Genomic DNA, 24,107 nt, shown 5'->3' with positions numbered 1-24,107 from the left:
AAAAATAAAACGCCAATCTTTGTAGAGAGATTTCTATGGGCAAAAGCTGTTGTTATATTTTTATTTATTTTGTAAAGCGCATTGTAGGCCTATTGCTTTTGGGCCGATACTGCGCCCATTCCTTGATTGTTGTGCCGCAGCACTCAAAACAATTAATTTCGTTCAAATGTTCTTCCAATCCACTCCAATAGTGGTCCTGCATTGAGTTTAAATCCAACTCCAACGAATAAATGGTCCAGCTTTAAGTTTCATAGAATATTTATACATTCCCAGGGCATGTTAAATGAGTGCATGCCCCGCCACTCGTAACACACTTGTAAAATGCAGTAGTCAATTGATGGAATGGGTTATTTCATACATCATCCCAACCAAAATTTGGAATTAATCAAATAAATTACAGATAAATAATACTGAAATGGCTACTTTTTGGTTGAACACATTTGAACGAAATATTTATGATCCCCCAATGTTGACCTGAAGTTGGCGCCACTGATCGGTAGACTAACGGAATGGCGGTAGGCCTACTAAAAGGTGTCTGAATGGGGGCATGTTGGAATGGCCACATGTAACCATAACAACGGTTATAGCTAACGTGTACTATGGACAGTACGGGACCGGGACGGAGTAAGGCCGTGACGTACAAGTGGTTATGTGCTGTGTCCTGACTGGCTGAAGAGAAATAGCTACGTCGTTGGGTTGTAAAACTGGACCTGACGATTTGACATGTTCAATCTCTGGCGACTCCTTGCGACTCCTTGCAACGCGCGACAACGACCAGTTCACACCGCTGCAACTTTTCCCCTGCGACGTTCCAAAACAGTCTCGTTGCAAGTCGTTGCGAGGCGAATCTTTGGTCTGAACTGGGCTTAAAGGCTATTGGCTTAAGCAACGCCAGTAGATGCATATACTTTCCCCTGAACTTTTAAACGTTGCAAACGTGCAAAAAAATAATTATATATTTATGTGGCATTCAGTCCAATGCTTAAAATGTATCTGTGGCATTCAGTAGGCCAATGCTGTGCTAAAGTGTGTAAAGTATGACCAAGTGTTTATTTCTGTTCAATAGATCTTTATCAATCCCCTGTAGGAGAAATGTGTTAATGTTTGTCCCTATAAAACAATAATGGGAAAAAAATAAATACAAAACATGATTACTAAGTAAGTCAAACCGTCCAATCTGAAGGCTCTACTTAACCACTCCCCCTCATCACTTCCACCAATGCAAAGCGAACAGAGCTGGGTAGAGGAGGGCATAGCCTAACTAGTTTGTGAACGACCCAGAGAAACGCAACCTAAATTCAATGTGAACATGTATGAGGCTTTAATAAAATCCCGGACGATTTTGAAATTCTGCCACACATTTTTTTAAAAGTGTCTCAAAAAGAGGGCATGTCCGGGCAAAAGAGGACGTCTGGTTACCCTACGTACGGGAAACCCATTTGATTCCTACCTGTTCCACTGTTAAATAGCGGCCCAAATTGGTGGGCGCTATCCTGGTAATTTCTCTGCATGAGAAATACGAAGTGTGGCGTGTGAGCGTGTGTATGGGTTGAATTGCGTGTGTCTCACGCCAAATGTGTGAGACTTCAGAGCCCTGTGACTGTGTTAACCATTAACAGTAGTCTGAGTAGCATTGGAAGTCTCCAGCGAACGCTAGCAGGCTATATATTATTTAAATTATAGATATCTAGGTAATGAAAGCCTGACTATTATACAGTTTATAGGATATTAAACACCACAAGATATCCTTTTTAAGTTCATATATTTGAAATGTAAAAGATGCAAGCATATGGGTTTTATAAATACAGATTTGTTAATGGTTATGGTCGAAGCAAAGTCAAACTTTTCTTTTTAGACAATAACTGGTGACAACTTTTCAAAAGTATAGCAATTACAAGATTATAATATTATTAAAACCAAAATGTAGGCTAGGTTAGCTGTAGCCTGCTACTGAGGTTGAGCACACGCCCAGCTCGTCAATTCACCAATCAGCAGCCTGCAGAAAATATTAGTGGGCTGGCCAGAAGGGGCCTGTTAAAACCTTGGTATGGCACCTTGGTACAGCTAAACACTAATGGGAATATTAACACAATGCTTTTATAAAGCAAAATGTGTGTAAAGCGCTTGTGTACAAGAACGGACAAAAATAACTACTAGTTACAGGGGTTACCAAAGTTGGGGTCTTGACCAGAATGTGAATTGATAAATAATAATTCATCGCGCTTTCATGCGTCAACCAGCACCCGGGATAGTCGGGGGCTGGTAACATTTTACTGGGGGGGTCCTGGGCTGAACATTTGGGAATTCCCTGACTTACATTGTTTAGTAAAGAAACGTTGTTTAATAGATTACAACAAAATACAATAAAGTATCCTACGCTTCTCTGTCCAGCACATGCACATGAAAACGATGGCAGGATTATATAGGAGATTAAAAGGATGAGTCTGTTGGGAAGGGGTGGCCAGTCATTCTGCATGGCGGCCATGTCCACCCCCGGCGGCACTCCTGATCAACACCTAGGCCTATGTGGACAGTGGTGTTGCTTCACAGCCCTGAAGCTATGTTGCAATTTTGCTCGTCTTGGTTCAAACACATAGCAATATGTCTAAAGGTTTCATTGCAAAAAGTTTTTCCTTTCATACATAACCGTTTTCTTTACTCCTACTGTTTCTTGCAATTTCTTCTTTATTATTCCATTATTTATACATTTAGTCGTTGAAGGTATTAACAATGAATCAATAATTGTTGGTTAGAGTACGCAGATTCATTTTTTTGATTGAGAAGGTAAAATGCGAGAGGAAGATTTCAATATGAGGGCAAGATATACAAAGGACGCAAAGTTCCCAAATGATATCCCCACATTGATGAGCATTATCAAACAGGAATGGTACTCCTCCGGTAGCGAACATCTTTGTGGTTCTAGTCATATAGACACACTATTCTCGATCTCCGAGGGTTGCAAGTAGCAGTACGGAACTTCAAGAGCTGCGTTCCTCGTTATGATCCTTTCCTCGATGCTGGAGAGTTCCTTCTGGAAGTTCTCTATAATCTGCTTGGCCGCCGGCTCACAAAAGCGTTCCTCAGGGTAGGAACCAAGAACAACCTGAGGGAACAAGACACATTCCATAGATGGCATTCTCTCTGAGATGTTGGCGTTCATTAATATCAGACAGAAGCTGCATCTGTCTTACTGTTCAAGAAATAAGGCAAGATAATTTTTAGATGATACGCAAGGTAAGGGTAACATAATGGTTTCCCCTCAGGGAACATTAAATGAAACTTATTTGATTTAATCGTCTTCTTATTTTACATCTTCTTTTCCTCATCTTATCTTTCAAACCTTGAATGTCTCACCATTAATAGCATTGTTCTGTTCCCATTACACAATGTTCTCTACATCCCAACTTACAGAGTCCATGTATTTCTTGTATAGAACCAATGAACTGATGATGAAGGCGACCGTGTCACCAATATTTGGCAGTGTCTCCAGAATGGTATCCATGGTTACCAGTCCCTTGGTAGTTGGAGGTGCTTTTCGAAGCTGCAGAGGGGAGTTTGGGAACCAGCTGTAGTAGTCAAACTAAAACACAGAAGGAGGTTAGGATATGTCCATCAATCAGGTTAGGGTGAGGTTAAGTTTGTTAATTTGTTTATCATAAGGAACAGCATTAGCTGACACATTGATGACCCATTCCTAGGGTTAGAAGGGTAAACCTGCTGGGGCAGTGGCAGCGGGGCTTTAAAGTGGCATTACAGCCAGACGGAGGGCAATTGGCTGGCTTGAAATTCCTACCCTGCTCGGAATGTAGGACAGTTGGACAGTATCGTTTGTTTAAAGGGGCTGTTGCTTGAACCTCGTGAGCCCATCCTGATATTCAAGTTGTTGCGTTGCTGGGCTGCAATTTATTTGACCATTATGGGCGCAGCCTTATCTTTGTAATAACACATTCTAGGGATTTTCCTGCTCTCTTGCTCTTGCCATATTTGGTTGAAAGTACAGCAGAAACATGCTCCTCAGAGTAATGCCTGCTGTGCAGAATCTGTTCATCTTGTTGCGTCTTTATTCCCTCCCCTTCGCACTGATTGCACTTTAGTTTTTTTGGAAGAGGCTTTCTATGGGCCTGAGGCCCGACTGATCTGCAGAGAGCAACGTGGATAAGACCAGGATCTAGTGGAAATAACCATCAGAAAAGTCCTTCTAGTTGCACCCGGTTTAATGTCCCTGATGAAGAGAAAGATGTCTACCTGTCCACTGTTTACAGCTGCGTGTTGAGCAGATGTTGTGAAGATCACCATGGTGACAAACTTGACAACCCCTTCCACGGTGATGAAGGACTCCGGCATCCCTGCATGAGGACGTTAAGCATGTCTTCATATATACAAAATATACATTGTATGATATGTATCAGCAAAATTACATCATCATTATTATTATTAGTCAACACTGACTGTGATACTGCCAATTGAAGTTATAAGCTTGCCATAGTGCCACCTGTTGGTCAATAGTCACTCTTTTCTGCATTGCGCACATAAAGATTTGACAAAGCAACACTGAGTTATAGAGCTGGCTTGTCCCGCCCAGTTTGATGATGAGCACCTGGGGCCACATTTAAAGAATTGCTATGAATTCTGGACTCAAAATATATTTGTCAATATGCAAATTACCGCATGACGTCTTCTTGAGACTTTTATCGACTTCTGGACCTGGTGCTAGCTCAGAAGAACTTGGTTCTTCTTGGAACTAGTAGTTGTGTTGCATAAACATCACCAAAATAATAGGGCAACCGAGTCTTCAAAATAATGCAGACAGTCTTGTTATTTACCCATTCATCCACCAGGACGTCCTTGCTACATGTCCTTAGTCGTTTTGCATACTAAGTCTTCCGAAGACAGCAGAAAAACCGTCTTGGTCTTTCATTGAGGGCTATATAAGAAACGTTGTCTTCAGGCTACGCTAAGCAGAGGCAGAGTAGGGCGGGTCATGACTTTGCCTTTTTTCCATACATTTTTTTAATCGCAGCCTTTGCGATTTGAAAGGCGTCTTCTATTACATTGAGATGTCAGTTTGAATTGGATTAATCATTCAGCCCCAACACATACCTGAGCTGCTGTTGCCCAGGAAGCCCTTGGTGAAGATATCTTGGATCCATCTCTGGAGCTCTGCATCCCCAGACACCTCGTCGTCTGTAGGGTAGAAGAGTCCCAGCATAGCGCGGACAAAACTGGAAATGGATCAAAAAACTTTTCATGCATTACAATTGTAGGATGTATGTGCTCAGGAGTGGAGCTTATAATTATCCACTCGCATTAGGAAAACAACAAAAGCAGTTGTTTATGTTAGATACAACAAAGATTACTGGCATGTGCACCTATAGACCTATTAAGAATTCTATTCATTTTTAAGTTCTTTAAAGACAGTAAACTATTAACATAGCGTAGGTAATCAACATGTCTGAGATGTCTCCCTGATATCAAGACTCTTCGATTCAGTGGAGACCTATGGTGTTCTGTTAGGTAACCTGTTGATGGCCGTCCATAACTTCAGTCCATCATCTCTGTAGTAAAAGTTAGGGATGTTCTGCAGTCCTCTTTCAGCAATGTTGTCTGGCAGACATAGAGATGAGTAGGTGGTTTCAGCCAGGTGTCTCCTCAACAGCTCAATTATACCCTCCAGGCCAGGGGTACTCTGAAGATTAAAGTCAATCAGCCTTCTTAACCAAAACCAATGACAAAAACAATAATATAACAGCAACCACTAAAGATTCAGTGTTAAATGAGTGTTCAGTGAGTACGTACTCTTGCTAAAAGTCCAGTTGGCCCAAGTAGCGCACGTCGAGCTGCTGCGTTAATTTGCAGAGTGTAGCGGAAGTGGGGAGTCAATAACTATGATAAATTATGAGAAATGATGCATACAATTAATTAATGCAAAATGGCTCCGTCCATTAGTGTGTTGAACACTCAAAACCTAGTTGATACCCCAAGGTAACCCAATCTTAATCCAATGTTGTCATGCTAAATGGCCCTGCCAGCAAAATCCACAGACACAAATTTATACTCCATACACCATCGGAAAACATGACTAATTTGTTTTCCCCCAATGCAAAAATGTGTAAAGCTCCTCTCCTAAAACACAAGGTTCATTTTGGGACTCTATACTGTATACGTCAGCTGGTCCTACCTTGTAGAGGGGGTGTACGTCTGGGAAGTGACGCATGGTAGCGACAGCAAACACCTCGGCCAACAAGTGGGTCTTCATTAGATGAGAGATAATCTGATGAATTACTGAATCTGCATTTTTCACAAATATCTTCACCAGGAGCCAGTCGAGCTCTGGATCGCTGGGTAAGAAGATTGGGCATTTCTCTGATGGTTCCTGTCCCAGCTTTAGGGGAGAAGATAGGACCACACAATATAATAGTTATGCAACTTCACAATAGCAATCTGTGATTATGTTTATATGTATGCAAACTAAATACATTAAAGGATAATTTTGGGATTTGGGATTTTGGGATTTCAACTATGTTGAAATTGTTCTAGTGTCTACAATGAGATCACATTTGACAGGAAGTGGAACTCAAAACCATGACTCAAAAAGTCTGGATAACAAGACTTGTCTTTACAGGTAGAAACTAAGGTTGGTAAACTGGTTATCAGTTTGATGATCAGGTTAGCAAATCTGGCAGGGAGAAGACAAAAGGCTTAGTCAGGAAGAACAATTTGGAATTTATGATTATAAATTATTCATGAGGCTGATGATGTTTTTGCAAATATAATTGCTGCTCACAACATCAGTGTAGCTTTGCTAGTCGTATCTACCCCTCCCACTCCACACACATGGAACACCTTGTCACAGGGGGCCTGTGGAACTGTTTCATCCCTACTTTTCCTCGTACCTATTGTATCTTATTCCCTGAAGGTGTCATCACCTGAATAGCTATGGGTTTGAGTGTGCCTGCGGTGTCCAGGTACAGCAGACAGAGGGCAGCAGTGAGAGGCAGTGACTTCCCCTCCACCACGTGGGTCGGAAGACCCTCCAGTGACTTGTAGTCACACAGGAATATGTTCCCTTTCTGGATTACAAACAAACACAGGAAGATACAACAAAGAAGACACTGATAGAGTAATGGCACACACTCAACAGCTAGTAGCGCACATGTGGCCTCAAGTCAAATTATATTTCTCATCATGGTGGAGAATTCTTTTTTTTTTACTTTCAACCAGTGCTAAATATAGATCTGTAATTGTTGTTTTACTATTGCAAGTTTGTAGTTTTGAGTTATGATGCAGGTTATAGCAATCTTTGGACTATCCAGCCATCCAAATAATTCAAAAAGACTGATGTCATGGCAGAGTCATCATTCAGCACCACAGGAGACATCTTTGACACAACACTAATAACACAGGCTTGGTACCCTCCAGGGGCTCTCCCATCTAAGAACTGCTTCATACAGATGTGGATATTTGTACTTGGGTTTGAATGTCAAACATGCTTTTTGTGTGGCACTTGTGAGACATCTATAGAAACATGTAGCCCACTTGCTTTGAAGTGGGTTACCTTTCTGCGGACACCTTTGTGGGTCCGCAGTGTGCACTCCTACACAAACCTGGATCTCTTGTTGTAGGGAAGTACCAGCCTCTAGGAACGGCTGCACCATCTCTTCAGTGACGGGGAAGTTTGAGGGCAGATGGGGGCAGATTCTGATCATGGAGGGATGGACGCCGTTCAGGAACTGGTAGCCATAGAAAGCATCGTCCTTCCAGTGCTCAGCGAGATATTCTTCAGGGAGGAGGGTTACATATTAATTAAAGCACTGTAGTCTTCAATAGTATGGGATAAGTCACAATCACAATGTGTGTTTTCCCCCAATGCAAAAATGTGTTAAGCACAACTTATAATGGACGCAAATCAAATAGAAACTGAGGGTCAATGAATGTATGTGTTTCCACTCTTTACTTTGGTATGATGCCCTAACGAGTTAAAAGCCAACGGCAAAAAGGTTTCTCTTCCCTCTCTGATAAAACTACGGTCACAACGATAATGCATTCATGGATTTTATTTTATATTTAAAGCACATGCCAAATGGTCTTTCGAAAAAAAAAATCATGGCATACTTTTTTACTATACTATTTACTATGTTTATTAAGTTGAACTGCCCCAGTTGTTGCAGTTTATCGGTAAACAGTAACAGTAACAGTAAATTAAGGCCTTGTTGATGACTGCAATTGTTGACTGCAATGCAATGGCCTTCTTTGAAATTGTTATTCTAAGTATTATCGAATATTGAATAAATGTTAAGCTCCTATATCTAAAATTGTGTATCGACCACATAAGTATCCCAGAAGAGCAGTTCTCCTGCATTGACACCAAAGGTTTGGTGTCAATGCTCCCATAGGGGGCGATATCATTTGCAGTCACTTTTCTTGACCAAGCATAAAGGTTATATGGCACAATAGTTACTTTTAGTGTGTACATTTTTTTAAACTTATGCAGAAATCAAAATCCTTCAATATTCTATCAATCACAATTACACTTGAATTGGTCAGTGGCTGAAACGATTTAGGGACATAGAGGGCACCCCCCTTAGGTCGTCTGGAAAGTTTTGGGGTAAGAACCCAAAAGATGGCATCACAGTGTAAATTTGAATAAATGTTAAGCCAAGCGCTAAAGTGCAAAATCTATCTCAGTTTGTGTAAGAAGGTGGCAGGAACAAGAAACTTGCCATGCACATAGAAGACACCTCCCTTAACATCTGTCGAAAGTTTTGTGTTGATATTTCAGTGTAAATTACTCTTAGGCTTCTCTGAAGCCTAATGCACTACTTTGCCTGCAGGCTACCCAGAATCAAACATAAATGGCATGGGGGTCTGTGTCTGTCTGTCTGTGTCTGTGTTTTTGGGAGTAAAAAAAAGACCAAGAACAAAGACTTGTTGGGTCGTGAGTTATGACAGGAAATATGAGGGTCCTCCTGAGGCAAGATCCACTGGTCTATACAGCCATACTGTGTCTCTACAGTAGAGCCATAGTATGGGTGTAAAGACCAGTTGAGAACCACTGGCATATACAGCCATGTCTCTGTAGCAGTGTTGGGAACGTTACTTTAAAAAAGTAATTAGTTATAGTTACTGTCCTCTATGTCCCAAAACAAAAAGTAACTGAGATAGTAACTCAGTTAGTAACCAGGGAAAGTAACTCTTTGCGTTACTGTAAAAAAAGAGAGTTGCTATATGTCAAAGATTTTGGATTTTTCTGAGCAGTTTTCACTTGGCCTTAATGTGTTAAATGGTTGAACTGCCCATTCAAGGCCCTGATATACTTCCAACTGAATAATAATCTGCTTCGTTGCAAAGGCTGTGCACATCTGCCGAATACTACAGAAAATGCCAACTTTTCATCGGCTTGCTCCGGACTCGCCATTTCTGCTGCTTCTTCATCTAATCTGTTTGGTGTGTGCGTGTGCGTGTGTGTGTGTGTGTGTGTGTGGCGCGTGTCCTGGCTTGTGTGTAAAAACACTGGCTCCGATTGGCTACCATAAAACATGACTCTACCTTAGCCAATCATAATCGCTTATCTCGTTGTTAACCCACCCCGTCTCCTCACTAGCAGTTTGTGTTTGGAGCCAGGGGTGCGTTCGGATTACGCAGTTTATTCAATCAATTCATAGTAACGCACCGCATTTAACGTACAGTAACAGTAACGGCGTTGTAACGACGGAAACAGTAATTAGTTAGATTACTCCGTTATATCCGAAAAAATAACGGCGTTTGTTATTACAAACACTGCTCTACAGTAGAGACGTGGAATATGAAGGAGGGAAAATATCGAATGACGGTAGTGTCTGGAATGTTGATTCCAGATGGTCCAATGTTTAAACAGCTTGCCTCAGCGGATATCACTCCCTCAGAAGTCCCTCTCCCTTTCCCGGAGCATCCCCAATGTTGAAACAGCTTGCCTCAGCGGACATCACTCCCTCCCTTTACCGTCAACAGATTCGGAGCACCCCGTTTCTTAGTTGATTTAGCGACAAGCTGTAGCTGTTGCCACTCTGGAACCTATTCATGAAATGCAGTACCAAATGGCAGACGCTAATGCAGAACTCAATATGTATAAATGTTTTTGGATTGGGAACTTTAAAAAATGATATACTGGTGATGCACCCGTCGGTGATAAACTTCATTCTCCCCTTGTTTCTTTTGTATCTTTTTTTCTTCAAATATGTAATCTGATACGACGAATGTGCGCCACGCTAAATTCCTCTGCTTTATGTGAAACTAACTTGCCACATTAATGGACGAGAGAAACTTTCAATATAATTATGTCTCTAAATGGCATTACCGAAGCATTACGTATTACCAAACAATTGCATACATATTAATGTCAACATTGTAACTACAATATGACACAAAGGCTTTCTTGAAACCTATACTTTATGACAGTGCTGTCCCCTGTGGCTGGACCAAAGGTCTGAGCTTTTGAGAGAAGCTGTGGACAGTGCTCCTTTCGAGCACGGATGTCACAAAGAGCCATTGTGTTTTGCCAATACAGTACGCTCCTTATCCATATTAGTCATTTATTTTGTTTCATAAATTAACTGTAGTTTTGGCAGAATTAATTTGTCGCAATGGTAGAGTTCCAAATTGTGTCCACTTGTGCAAAACTCTAAATAAATCCAAATAAATAATGAAGGTAAGCACAGGCTTCGCCGACTTTGTTGCCTGCTTAAAATCACAACACACAACGTGTATGTTGTGAAAAGTATGGGTTTGGCCATGTGATCCAGTTGGGGACTTTACCAGCTGTTGGGGACGTCTTGAAGGTGAGTGTGTTCTTCATGGACTCCAGGCTCTCCCATGATTCCTCAGATCCAAACAGACCTTTCAGTTTGAGTTCAGCTATACTGCAGGAGGAAGCAGAGGACACTTCAGAGAGATCTACAAATAATCACAGAATCCCGATCTTGAAATTATATCGCCTTTATATTATAATTATTATATTTAGTCTGACAAATCAGACTTTAGATGAATAATCTGTTTGATAGCAGACTAGCTTAATCCGACGAGACACTTTCGTGCTCATTGTAGCTCCATGTGTTACTTTGACACAGTTCGGTTCAATTATCTGATCGAAAATAGTGATTCCTCAAAGTACACTCACCGAATAATCACAAATAGTTCACCAACATTTCCTGTACAGCTAAGGGAATTGAATCCTTATTAAACAACACTCACGCAAATTCTTTTGAAAACGTGAATTCAAGTCCTTTGGAAAACGAGAAGCGGACTTCAGATGGAAGCTCAGATTCCTCAAAATGAGTGATGTGGGTGGTCCTGTCAGCGTATACCTTCCACCTGTAGAAGACTCACCTCTTTATGCAAGGTTGACGAATAGCCATCTGAAGAATTTACTAATCCAAGTACACATTATGGCTATACAATACAACCGCATTAAAGAAAGCACTGCACTTCATTCATGAATCTCAATGTATAAACTGGAAAATTATTATTGGGCGGCCACTGGAAAAGCTGAATAGACTCACTGATAAAGTTGACTACGTTTGGCCAACTCTCTCCTTCTGTGCTCAATCAGCAAAGGATGGTAATCGTCACTCGCCTTCATTGCTGTAGTTATGCAGATAACGTACCAAGATATATTATAACATACAACAACATTGATAATAATGATACTTCCACATAAATATCAGAAGAGATCAGCCAACTGCATAAACACCCCCAGAGAGCAATCAAGGACTGAAGTGTAACTTGGTGAAAAACCTTTGGCTCCTCTGAGTTCCAGTACTTCCCCCCTGGTCAACCATCTGTGGCAGGGGAAGAGGAGGGCCTCTTCTTCTGGGGTCTCCACCACAATCTTGGAGCAGAACCACTGATTTTCTGGCAGAAAAAGATATTGAGCTTTCTCCAGCTTGATGAGCAGAAGATGGCCCAAGGGATGGGTGTTCACCATGTAGGTGCTGGTCTGTTGGACAAAACAACAACTATAGACTCTGATGTTTATTCTCGTCCGTCTCGTGTCATTTTAACAAGCCGTTCATGCAACATCTAGTATGTCATTGTTTACTTTTTCAAGCATCTTTAAAAAAGACCAGAACTGGATCATCAACATTAGGACTGGAGCCACGCTGGTGGCCCGAGGTTTTTTCTGTATTAGGGTTGACCACACAGAGCAGTGTTTTTAGAAATACAACCCCAACAGCGCCCAGTGTTTTTCTGGTATTTCTTTACTGAGCATAACGTTTATATGGCACAATAGGTTCTTTCAGTCCCATGACCCTATGTTGTGTAAGCTTCAGATGAGAGTGAAATGGAGAACGTTAAGCAGGGGTACTCTGTTGATGTAAACAGTGTAGAAACAAATGTTCCAGAAAGATACCATACAGAAATACAAAAATATATTTTAGAATCAATCCCCATGTCTTGAAAAGAATGAGGTATCACATGATATTAACGATTTACAAACTATTGACTCAGTAGACTTTTACTGCAGACCTCATAATACACCAGAGATGAATCAAAGCGTTTAAAAGCCCAGAGGAATATCACTTTTCAAACCGCAATTCCTCACCTGGTCGGAGCAGAAGTCGAGGCCATAGTTGTCCAGCTCAGTGCGCTTGCTCTCGCCATTCGTTCCCACCAAGGTAACAAACACGTGGTCATTTGTTCCCGCCAAACACATGTCCCCCGTTGTCACGTGTACTTTATACACAGCCATGATGGGAACCTGGAAGAGACCACGAATGTTACCAATCTTTTCATTGAAGGCCACTCTCTGAACTTCCTCGACACCTACCTATTACTGCCTACTCTACGGTCTATAGATCTAAAGGTAATCTCTAGGTTGGTTGTGTTTGACTCAAAAAGGCTTCGACCGAGTGTTACTGAGGAGCAAGACAGGATGTTTAGAAATTGGCTTCTGGAATTCTATTTATACTTGTGGATAAATACTTCCATTGCAAACACCCTCTTGGGCACACAGTGACACAGGGGGCTGTACTTCGACATCCCATAACTCGACTAACCCCCCAACTGGCTTGAGTGAGTTCTAGCGGTAATGATGACAATTATATCATAGTAAAATCATCCATTCATTCTATTTCATTCATGTCTTTGGTTATTGGGAGTAATGTACGATGAATTAAGTGTTAAAGTGGTAAGGTTGACATTTAAATAAATGTCAGTTAAGTCACTATCTATGAAGAATGAGGCAACACAATGGTGGTTGAGCCTATGGCCCACTGATTAAACCCCATGCATTTGCAATATGATGACTCAGGATGCTGGTGTGGGTGGCGACTTTCTTGCCATGCATTCAAATCACAAGCAGTGTGATTTGATGGTGAATTCCATCACCGAGCAGTGGTTCTGGTTGGTTGGCGCTACCGCAACAGACTTGCTATTATGTGTAGTGTTGTAATGTTTTTCTTTGGCCATTGGTGCCACCAAAGACAACGAAACGGAGATCTTGGAGATAACCACCACTTTCCCGAGACTCAATGAGAATATAGAAGAAGGAAAAAGCAGTGTGATTTCGATGCTCAATGCAATGAGTGTGTTTCAATGCAATGACAAAATGCAGTGTTTCCCCCACGTTCACACAGCAGCGGCGCGCCGCCGCTGCTGAATTTTCTCCGCCGCTGCAATAAAAATCCTTCTAATTTTTTTTTTTTTTTTACGTAGCTCCTTTTAGAAAATGTACAGCGCGTAACGTCAATTGCGCAGCACGCGGCACATCGTCACGTAACCAACATCAAAGAAAAATACACAGCGAGTGTGGCAGTTGTTGGCAGTAGGCTACCCTACACGGTTGCAAAGTTACATTGTTTCTAGCAGTAGCGAGTGAAGCGGAAGATCGAAGAAAGAAGGAAAGAGTGAGACAGACAGAGAGAGAGAGAGACAGACAGAGAGAGAGAGAGAGAAAGTAAGTTGCTAAAATGTGTCGCTACATGACCACCAGTGTTAAAAACCCTCTGAGCCCAATCATTTTATTGTATCTATAAACCGCAACCTCCGTGCCGTTTTTCCTCTAGTATTGTGTGTGTGTGTAGGCCTATATGTGTGTGTGCGTGTTGTCGCTCTTTTTGGGATAGCAACCATGTTTAGTGTTTAAGCATTAGGCAAAAATCTGTAAATAAATTGTGCAAATTATATTTGCGTTGTGGCATTTTTTGTTGAAATATTACTATACAAAAATATAAAAATCTGTAAATGAAGACACAAAATTAAAAAGAAGAAGAAAAAAAAAAAGAAGACGCAAATTTACAACACCAATAATCCCATCTACAGTAATACACAGGACTGTTTGAATAGGATTTAAGTGCATATTCTCCTCTCAAAGTGCACCAGATTCATGCATTCCAATGTAAAGGGTACAAAAACTTTCCGGCCGGGGGGGCATGCCCCCTGACCCCCTAGAGGGTTCGGGGATTACACCACCGCTGCTGAAAATCATCCTGCGGGAAACACTGAAATGTGCAGTATGATTTTTACACGTGTCACGATCCTCAATTGATAAATGTGGTATGGTGGTAACACAGCAGAAAGGGATCGAAATGACGCTTCACAAGCAGGCACCAATCCAAGAAAGAAAGGTTTATTTGATCCCAACTGTATGAATCACACTAACAAAATAATAGTGAAGGAAATAGCTTCAGGGTAGCCAAGGCCAAAACAACAACCAGAACAGGGCTCAACGCTAAGGTTTTTTTCCACTTGCCCGGTCGGGCAGTGGGTCTGAATTCTACTTGCCCGAAGTCAATTTTCACTGGCCCCAAATATAAATAGTAAAATTAATAATTTTTTTATTAGTGGTTATCAAATAACGACAAAGATTCAGGTAAATTGTTATATTTGACCTTTATTTACAATGTATGAATGCATCTGACATTGTTGGAACATTTGTATTTTTTCTTTTGAGGTTTTATCCCATATTTTAAACTTTGGCACTCGTAATATATTACATCAAAAAAATAAAATAATAATCCCCTCACACCCGACGTGCTCTCTGACCTGCTGACAGCCATCGTCCTACAACACGTTCCGCATTGAAGTTGGCAACTGCTGGCCCCTCGATGCTAATGTATAGGAGTTTCCACAGCATATCAACTGAAAGGCTGCCACGCCAGTCAGATTTTATGCGTTTCATTGCACTGAAGCCACGCTCACAAGCAGCAGTGGAGAGTGGGAGCACGAGGATTAGCTCAACCACCATCAGCAGGTTGGGGAAGCTCTGTAGCCTGTCAGGATCTTTAAAAAAGTCTGCCCATACCTTGGTTTGTTGAGCCTGGGGCAGCGCTTTTATGACCACTTTGGCACTGGGCCACTCTTGGTGTCTTGCCTGACTCCTGTCACAGCCCGCCCTATCCAGTATCTCGGCAAAGTGTTCTGTGATCACAAGTAGATGGTCCGCTCCAAAGCTGGCCAGCTCTGCCTCCTCTGTGGGCCACTCCCTTGGGTCCACCAACCTTGCAGCCACTAGAAGAATTTTGTCTGACTCCAGGCTCTTGAACCGGCTCCTCAGGCTTTGGATGACCTCGTCAAGGAGTTGGCTCTTCAATCTAACAACATAAGATGTCTTTTTAAATTTTGTTTTAAAGGCAGGGACGCAAATAAAACATTTAACACAGTAAACACAACTAAATGAGCCCTTTTATGAACAACAGGCTAATTGAACTGTTAACCATGTTCTTATTTTTTTAATTTCCTACCTGTTAAATCTATCCCTGCTCTCCTGGCTAAAGCTCTGTAGCTGAACTGCATGGAACTGGCCCTCTGCTGACTCCTGAAGAAAGGTTTCAAGGCTCTCTCCAGCTGTTGTGTGCATGCTTGTAAGCATGAGCAGTGTCGTCTCAAAGGCCTGTAAGGCCTTTGGGAGTGTAACACCGTCCTCCTGAAGCTTCAAACTTAAACTGTAATGGATTACAATGTCACCTATTTGATATGACTTACTAATACTACACTTTACTTTTCACTCAAAACTATACAGAGGAAAAAGTAATAAGTAAACTGACCAGCTCAAAACATGCAGGATATCCTGAACCAGGACCACAAACAGTAGGCGGCTGTAGTCCTTCAGGATCTGGACACACTGTTTGGCTCTCCCGATCATGTCTGCGCTGGCAGATCTAAAATAAGCACAAACAGCGTATCGTTGTTCAGTGAGAATATAACGCAGTAATGATAATACAAATTTAAGGAAAATATTGCTTCAGAAAAACAACTTGCCTCATCTCAATTGTGTTCTCCATGTGTGCCAACACAACAGGATAGTCCTTCATGAGGGTCTGAAGAGCTTTTTCAATATGTGGGAGCCACCTTGTTCCCCCCAGATTGGTCGGCTTCCAGATCTTCTGCTGGAGGACCTCACTCAGTGCTTTAAGCTCTCTCCAGGCTTTGGGCGAGTAGTGATACTGCTTATAGAGGCCTTTGAGGAGATTAGTCACCTGTATGAAGAGGACAAAATAACTATAGGCAATAAAACATTACTGTGTTAAACATACATTAATTTCAAATAAATTAATTCAGTGCTGTGACTCCTACTTTCTTCATTCTCTCATCCCCGTTTATGGCGTCCATGGCTGCCAGTTCTAGTCCATGGGCAAAGCACTGGATGTTGATGAGGTGGGGGACTTCTTCCCGGAGTAGAGTAGAGACCCCCCCCCCTCCCGCCTCCCGACCATCACTGGGGCTCCATCCGATCCGAAGCCGACTAACTGCTCCTTCCACTCTGGGAGGCCAACTTTCTGAAATACTGTAGAGAGTGACAAGTTAATGATGTATTTTTTTTAAACTACCATTTAATATATTTACATCTATTTATGTTTATGAACAAAGGTTATTTCCAATGAGTTTCAGCTTACCCGCATTAAGAGCTGCAAGGTGCCCAACTGCAGTAGCCTGCTCAAGTTCCTCGACTGCCAAAAAAAAGTTTTGGGGCTCCCCGTTTTGCAGCATTCTGACGGACACCCCCTCGAGGTCACGGGTGCTCACATCAGTGCAAGAGTCTGCCAGGACACTGAAGAACTTTTTGGCCTTTAGGATGCTCAAAAATGGTTCCCAAAGGTCATCAAATATGACCATGGCAAACCTTAAAAGAGACAAAATGGATAGCTTTCATGAATCTTACTATAATTCGATATCTGTCACTCATTTAATCCAAATTCATTCAGCCACATGTTTTTAAAATCACAGCCACACACACCTTGAACATAAGCACCATAACATAGCTCTAATCACACAATTACACAACTAGTATAGCCTATATATATATATATATATTTAAAAAATGTTTAAAAAAAAAACGCAGATCCGGAATTTCAAAATAAAAGGGGGACAGCAGCAGCTCTAAACTGCTCCGCTGGGTTAATGAGGAGCCCTGGCTCAAACGTAGAAATACAGATATAAATAAATTCAAAACGGGCCCATTTGGATGTAGCCTCAAAAACCATGATCAAAAGTGGGCTGTAGCTATGCATTTCATAACAAGGTTGCTTCTCACAGTTTATTTTTGCTGCGAATTTGACTGACTTATAACAATAGAGCAACTTTACATAAGGTTGATAAATTAACAACTTACTGTCGGCGAGCCATGTCAGTGTTGTACTGTGTACCCAGCCCAACCCCGTTCTTCTGTTGAAGAGTACTCACACTGGGGTACACGGTAAATGGTTGTCCGGTCTTCGTGCCGTGATAAGCTGTGGTTATCAGCTTTGTGATAACCACACTTGCCTCCGCGTTGATGCTGCTTGCTCTTATCGTGACACTCAAGCATCTGCTTTCTGAAAGATGACGTTCCTTTAAAAAACGAACCGCTTTTATCCGCCGTTGACGGGAACTTAAGGCAAACCTCGCAGAACATAGTTGGTGATTCCTCCACATCCTTGAGTATAACCCAGGGGACCTCCTTCTTCCAGGATGCTTGAAAAGTTCGCTTACGCTTGAGCTCGTACGCAGCCATCTCCTAGCTCTTCATCAACTGACTGCGGCGGGCCCACTACCTGCCGGGAGTCTCGCGATCTCGATTTTGATTGGCCGAAGCCACATTCAAATAAAATGAAATAGTACACCTAGCATTACAAGCATTATCCGACGAGGCCAAGGGGAGGGGGCAACATAATAACTTTATCGATGATGATCGTCAAAAATTTTTTTTCTGATTTTTTATTTATTTATTTATTTTTGCTTCGAGTCCTCCACTTGCCCGAACGGGCAAGCGGGTTGTCATACGTGGCGCTTTACTTGCCCCGGGACGTCGGGCAAACCCTATTGTTGAGCCCTGCTTCATATATTTGAATATATGTACTGTAAGGCATTCTGGCCAGGCTCACTTGTTGTTTTGATGCTGTGAGGAGACTGACGTGCTGCAGTGTCCTGTGTACTAATGCTGCTGCATTATTTGTGCATTTATTTCATGCAGAAATAAATACGCCACTATCGCCACAGTTAGGCTAAAGTGAAACACTGAGTCCCCGTGTCCTACTCCATACCACAACACACAACGCAGAGCCAGACCGGCTACACTAGCCCTGTTGGAAAGCAAGACGAGAGAGGGCACATACTCTTGTGCTGGCACACGCTTGTTTGACCTGATGCTGATTGGATACAGGAACCAGTCGTGAGCCGTAACAACAAGATTGAAAACGCACACTTGAGTGAAAACGTACTCACTGGTAATTTGGCTTCATACAAATTAAAGAGGAAAATCCAACACACTATGCATTGGGTATTACTCTTTTGTAAAAAAAAAAAATATATATTTACTGGAAAAATCGTATCTCTCACTTTTTCCGATAAGAATTTGAACGAGGCTTGTTTGGTCTAAAGGGTTTTTAATTTATCATCAATAGAGGGCTGTGAAAATGAGCTTCTCGACTCTGGTAATGTTTGGTATTGTCATAACAAACATTACCAGATGGGTCAATGCGTGTGTGCGTGCTGATCAGTTACATGTCGCGGGGAGTGTCAGACGTATACGTGAAAAGGAGGGGCTGCCTTTTCACAAGGGCACAAAATGACATGAGGATTAATTTCTTCATTCAGTTCCTGTCATGGGCAATTCGTGCACTCTGAGGTAGGCATGTGAAATGATTGGACTGGTTTATTAAAAGCCTGTGACAGAAAGCTGTTTTTTTTATTGGTCAGAGCATTTGATTTATTGATTGCTGTTAGGATGTTAAGAGGATTTTAAGAAATATGACAATAAAGGAACGCTGGTCATGTTTCGCAAACTCGTGGAAATGGTGTTGATGCTGCAGCCCTTTCTTCCCTATATGCACAGGGCCGTAGCCAGGGTTTGAAAAAGATTCAAGTCTAAACTGAATTAAGAAACGTAACTGCGTTGACACCAAATGTCACAGTTCATACACAAGTTTGATCGCGTGAAAACTTCAAAACAGTTGTGTGTTTTGAAGATTGTTGGAGGAGGAGGGGGTCTCTTGTGAACAACAACGTTCCTTTCCACCAATTCATTCTCAGCTATGGCCGAGATTACCACCATTGCGAGTCTTAACTTGCTGTAGAAGTGCCGGAGTGGTCGGAGAACCCAACGCCGTTCCATTTTAGACCGCTCCCGGCTCATTTTGGATCAGGGAATCGCTCTTCACTGATTCGTTTGGGTAGTCCATCTTGCCTGTCAATCACAGGTGTGTAAAATGCAACACTTCTCAATGGCGGAGAAATGTTCTATGGGCGGGGGAAGCGAGGCAAGGGGACCGTTTTGGGTTGTTCAGTTTCATACCGCTTTCTCTTCGGCTCTTTTCGACTCGGACCTTTTCGTATCACTATTTTAAATCCCATTCCACGGTGCAGGCGGTTTCCAAACAAACTCAAAAAAGGAAATGTTCTTTATAATATGCTTTAAGTGTGTCATTAGGACACCTAATATAGGCATGTGTTAAATCGGTGGCTTCTTGGTAGGTCTTGAGACGGTCGTTACGCACCCCTGACTCCCCCTCAAACGGGGGTTATCTCTATTTACACCACCGTGCCTATTCTGCATGTCCTGTTCCACATGTTGGTGCTTGGTGCTCTTGCCAAATGATCTTACAAGCCAAGTCCTGCAGCCCTATCGCAGAGATAGGTGATACAATGGTGATGATCCTGATGCGACACATCACTGCCAAAGTTCGCGAGCAAAGATTACAGTGAACTAAACGCAGGGTTTTAGTGTTGTAGGCCCCTAGTTGGTTGAGTTCATTCTGAACTATTTAGTATCAAACTGCAACTAATGATTGTTTTCATTAAGGATTATTCTGCTAATTATTTTCTCAATTAATTGATTGATTATTTTTAGAAATTCAGAAACTAGTGAGAAATGCCGTCACAGTTATTTTACCCAGAGATAAAAATGCCATAAATCCCGGTTGGACCAACCTGGATCCTTACCTGTCCTGGTGGCTCTGCTCTAGTCTTCCTCCGCTTTCCATGATCTGGTGGGGTCGTCATGACGGATCGGTCCTCACTCTTAAGACTGTAGAGCCCCTTCTGACTGAGTCTCCTTTCACAGCCGACGCTAACCTCGCCCCTAACCACCCCCCTTCCCGCACCGCAAAGGGTGATGTATAAACCAGTGATATAAGAGATTTACACAAGATGAGTTGTTTACTCAGTGTGTGAACAGCTGCAAATAAGGAAATGGCAATCCTCTCCCACATAAATAAAGTAAGATAAATATAAGAAGTAAGGAAATGGAAAGTAGGCCTATTAATACAATAAAGGTAGGATAACGAACATAGTCAAAATAATAATCATACTAAAATAATAAATTAAATAACAATATCGTAACAATTTAAAGGCCTGTTACATTTCCACATAAAAATATCTACAAACTAATAAACCTATGTTATATATTTTGTCGAGTTGTGTACCTATTTTATTATCCAGAATTGTTTCCAACAATGTCTGCGGTAGTACACAATGGAAACCATGATAAACAATTTATTTTAAATCAGTGTAATCTGTATTATATAGGCTACAGTCAATGCTAAATCAGGTTAATCTTTATTATATTGTCTATGTTAAATCAGGTTAATCTTCATTATAAACAGTCTATGTTAAATCAGGTTAATCTTTATTTTATAGGCCTATGTTAAATCAGGTTAATCTTTATAGTCTATGTTAAATCAGGTTAATCTTTATTATATAGTCTATGTTAAATCAGGTTAATCTTTATTATATAGTCTATGTTAAATCAGGTTAATCTTTATTATATTGTCCATGTTAAATCAGGTTAATCTTTATTATACAGTCTATGTTAAATCAGGTTAATCTTTATTATATAGTCTATGTTAAATCAGGTTAATCTTTATCATATTGTCTATGTTAAATCAGGTTAATCTTCATTATAAACAGTCTATGTTAAATCAGGTTAATCTTTATAGTCTATGTTAAATCAGGTTAATCTTTATTATATAGTCTATGTTAAATCAGGTTAATCTTTATTATATAGTCTATGTTAAATCAGGTTAATCTTTATTATATAGTCTATGTTAAATCAGGTTAATCTTTATTATATAGTCTATGTGCGTTACACCCACCCTCGATTTTGACGCACCTCCTGAAGCTCAATCTGGACAAGACTGAGATGCTCTTTCTTCCAGGGAAGGCATCTCCTATCCACCTCTCCATCAATGTCGAAAACTCTGTGGGGGCTGTGACTCGCTCTGCAGATTCATGCTCCACAACATCAGGAGGACACGTCCGTTCCTCACCCAGAAGGCCGTTCTGGTCCAGGCTCACGTCTAGATCACTGCGATCTTCTGGTTGGTCTGCACCACTCTTCCTCTGCAGCTCATCCAGAATGCAGCGACTTGACTGATCTTCAACCTGCTCAAGTCCTCCCACACCTCTCCCTTTCTTACTCGCCTACAGTACGGGGAACAGCTCCAGTCCATCCATAGGACAGGGTGAAATTCTACACCCCAGCCCAGTGGTTGTCAAATGGGGATACGTTTACCCCTAGTGGTACTTTGGAGCCCTCAGAAAATTAAAACAATTAAATCAAAAACATAAGGGGGTAAAAAATCTTAGAGGTCGGACACTCGTAGAAAAAGTTACAAAAACACTGCCCCAGGCTGTCCCCTAGGGTCCAGCCCCACCTGCATCAAGGACAGGGGTAAACCACACATCCCAGCCCGCTCCACAAAATCGGTGCTTTTGTTGAGCTTGTATTTCCTGAAACCAAGCCCATGTTCCGCTGCAGGCTGAAAATGTGTTCATTCATTCACCTGTCTGAACACATTTGTTCAGACAGGTGAATGCACCTGTATGAATAATCAAAATGTCAGGAATCCCCCATGTAGTAGATACAACCATTTCCTTCATTAAAATGTAATGCATTTAGTCTGTCTGTATGGTAACCCTCTTTTGTGGTGCTCCCTTCTTAAAGCATGACACACAGATGTCAGATACAGAATACCAACAGCACACCAACATTAGATCACAGGGACTGTACAATCCCCCAGATTGCACACTGATATTTCATCCCGTAGTGTCGGTTTCATACAAGACAAAGCAGAAACATAGCAGGTGGGGGCCTGGGTGGTGGTGGACGAAATCCAGCTCAGCACACTTAAATCCACTCCCACTCCACATTCCCATGGCGGGGCATGTAGTAACGGGCCACTGCATTTGGCAATTGGCGAAAATAAAAGACCCATTGACCTTCCTGCTGGAGTCATTTCTTCATGTGTGCTGAGGAAGTTTACACTTAATACCAGTGGCGGTTCTAGATTTGAATTATGTCCGTTCCATTTGGGAAGACGCAGAGGTGAACTTTCCCCCCGCGCCCCCCTCCCCTTTCTCACACAGCTTCTGTGCAAGGCACCTTCTCAGAGCCGGAGGGGGCGCCAATATGCAGTGGCGGATTTAGCAAATTTGGAGCCCGAGGCGAATATATGTATGGGGCCCACCTCATCCGATCATTAAAAGAGAACAGAGAAAAAAAATGTACAGACGGTATGGTGGATAGGCAGGTAAAGCTAATCTACCTGAGTAAAGTCTCCTCAGAACACAAACACACACACACACATGCACGCACGCACGCGCACACACACACACACACACACACACACACACACACACACACACACACACACATTATATAAGCAATGTCAGAGACAGTTTTTAATTTTAAAGCCTACAAATGTGATGGGATTTCAAATTAATAATTTCGTTTTTAACTCTTTGTTGTATTTTGTGCAAAAAATTAACGAGCAGTCTAAGTAAACCGGACTACGCATGTAGGCCTACATCAGAATTTTGTTAGAAAAAGCCGAAGATATGTATGGGGCCCACCTCATCCGATCTTTAGAAGAGAACGGAGAAAAAAGTAAATGTACAGACTGAATGGTGGATAGGCAGGTAAAGCTAATCTATGCTGAAGTAAAGGTTGGTGATTAGAAAAAAAAACTTCCCCTTTAAACCCTGCAAACACTTCTTTACTCCAAAATAAAGATGGAAAGCAGAGAACACACAAAGTGTATCACCACACAAACTAATAGTCACGACGGAACCCAAAAGAAAATAATGTTTCAGATAACCCCTGTCTTTGCCAGAAAGCCAGGAAAACCAGCACTTTTTTTTCAAGATCAAATCAATATCAATATAATCAGCAAGACAATTAGTTAGGGTAAACCCCCACAAACAGTCATATACTTAGCAAAACATCACAAACAGCCATATGCTTAGCAAATATTGCCAAGATGAATAATTAGGGGTCCGAGCAGCGAATCTGCTTGGCCCCTATTGTTTCTGTAACGTTTTTTTTTTCCCTCAAATTCTGTAGCCTATACCGTAAGTTGAAAACTCTTGAAATCTTCAGGTATGGTTACCAATAAACCCCAATTTGTGGTACTCCACCCAAAGGTGGAGCTATTGTAAAAAATCATGAATTACGCTTATTTCTCCTCACCAGATTGACCTGGACTCAAAATTCTTTCAGAATATTAATCTCTAGAATCAGACGCATTTATAAAATCCATGCCCTAAAAATATATCCTTTTCCACAATTTCATATTAAAGCCAAATGTCCACAGTCTCAACCCATTTTGCCTAAATGACCATTTTGTTATTGTATAACTACCATACGGCTATCATTAGGT

General features: G+C 41.6%; 1 protein-coding gene across 1 annotated transcript; it reads right to left on the bottom strand.

The window, feature by feature from the left end:
* Positions 1–1,802: 1,802 nt before the first annotated feature.
* On the bottom strand, positions 1,803–20,474 carry LOC307081114 (hydroperoxide isomerase ALOXE3-like). Its single transcript, XM_079744157.1, has 15 exons — positions 20,392–20,474; positions 12,578–12,733; positions 11,770–11,971; positions 11,535–11,616; positions 11,227–11,346; positions 10,792–10,895; positions 7,605–7,777; positions 6,927–7,070; positions 6,179–6,382; positions 5,797–5,883; positions 5,520–5,686; positions 5,101–5,222; positions 4,246–4,346; positions 3,410–3,580; positions 1,803–3,103 (listed from the first exon to the last, which is right to left on the bottom strand). The coding sequence occupies exons 1-15, from the start codon at positions 20,449–20,451 to the stop codon at positions 2,924–2,926; spliced, it is 2,073 nt and encodes a 690-aa protein (XP_079600283.1). The 5' UTR covers positions 20,452–20,474; the 3' UTR covers positions 1,803–2,923.
* Positions 20,475–24,107: the final 3,633 nt, after the last annotated feature.

This window comes from Pollachius pollachius (assembly GCF_949987615.1).
Source record: "Pollachius pollachius genome assembly, chromosome: 9".
NCBI lineage: Eukaryota > Metazoa > Chordata > Actinopteri > Gadiformes > Gadidae > Pollachius > Pollachius pollachius.
The sequence above is the reverse complement of the archived record's forward strand: the minus strand, read 5'-3'. Positions and strand labels throughout refer to the sequence as shown.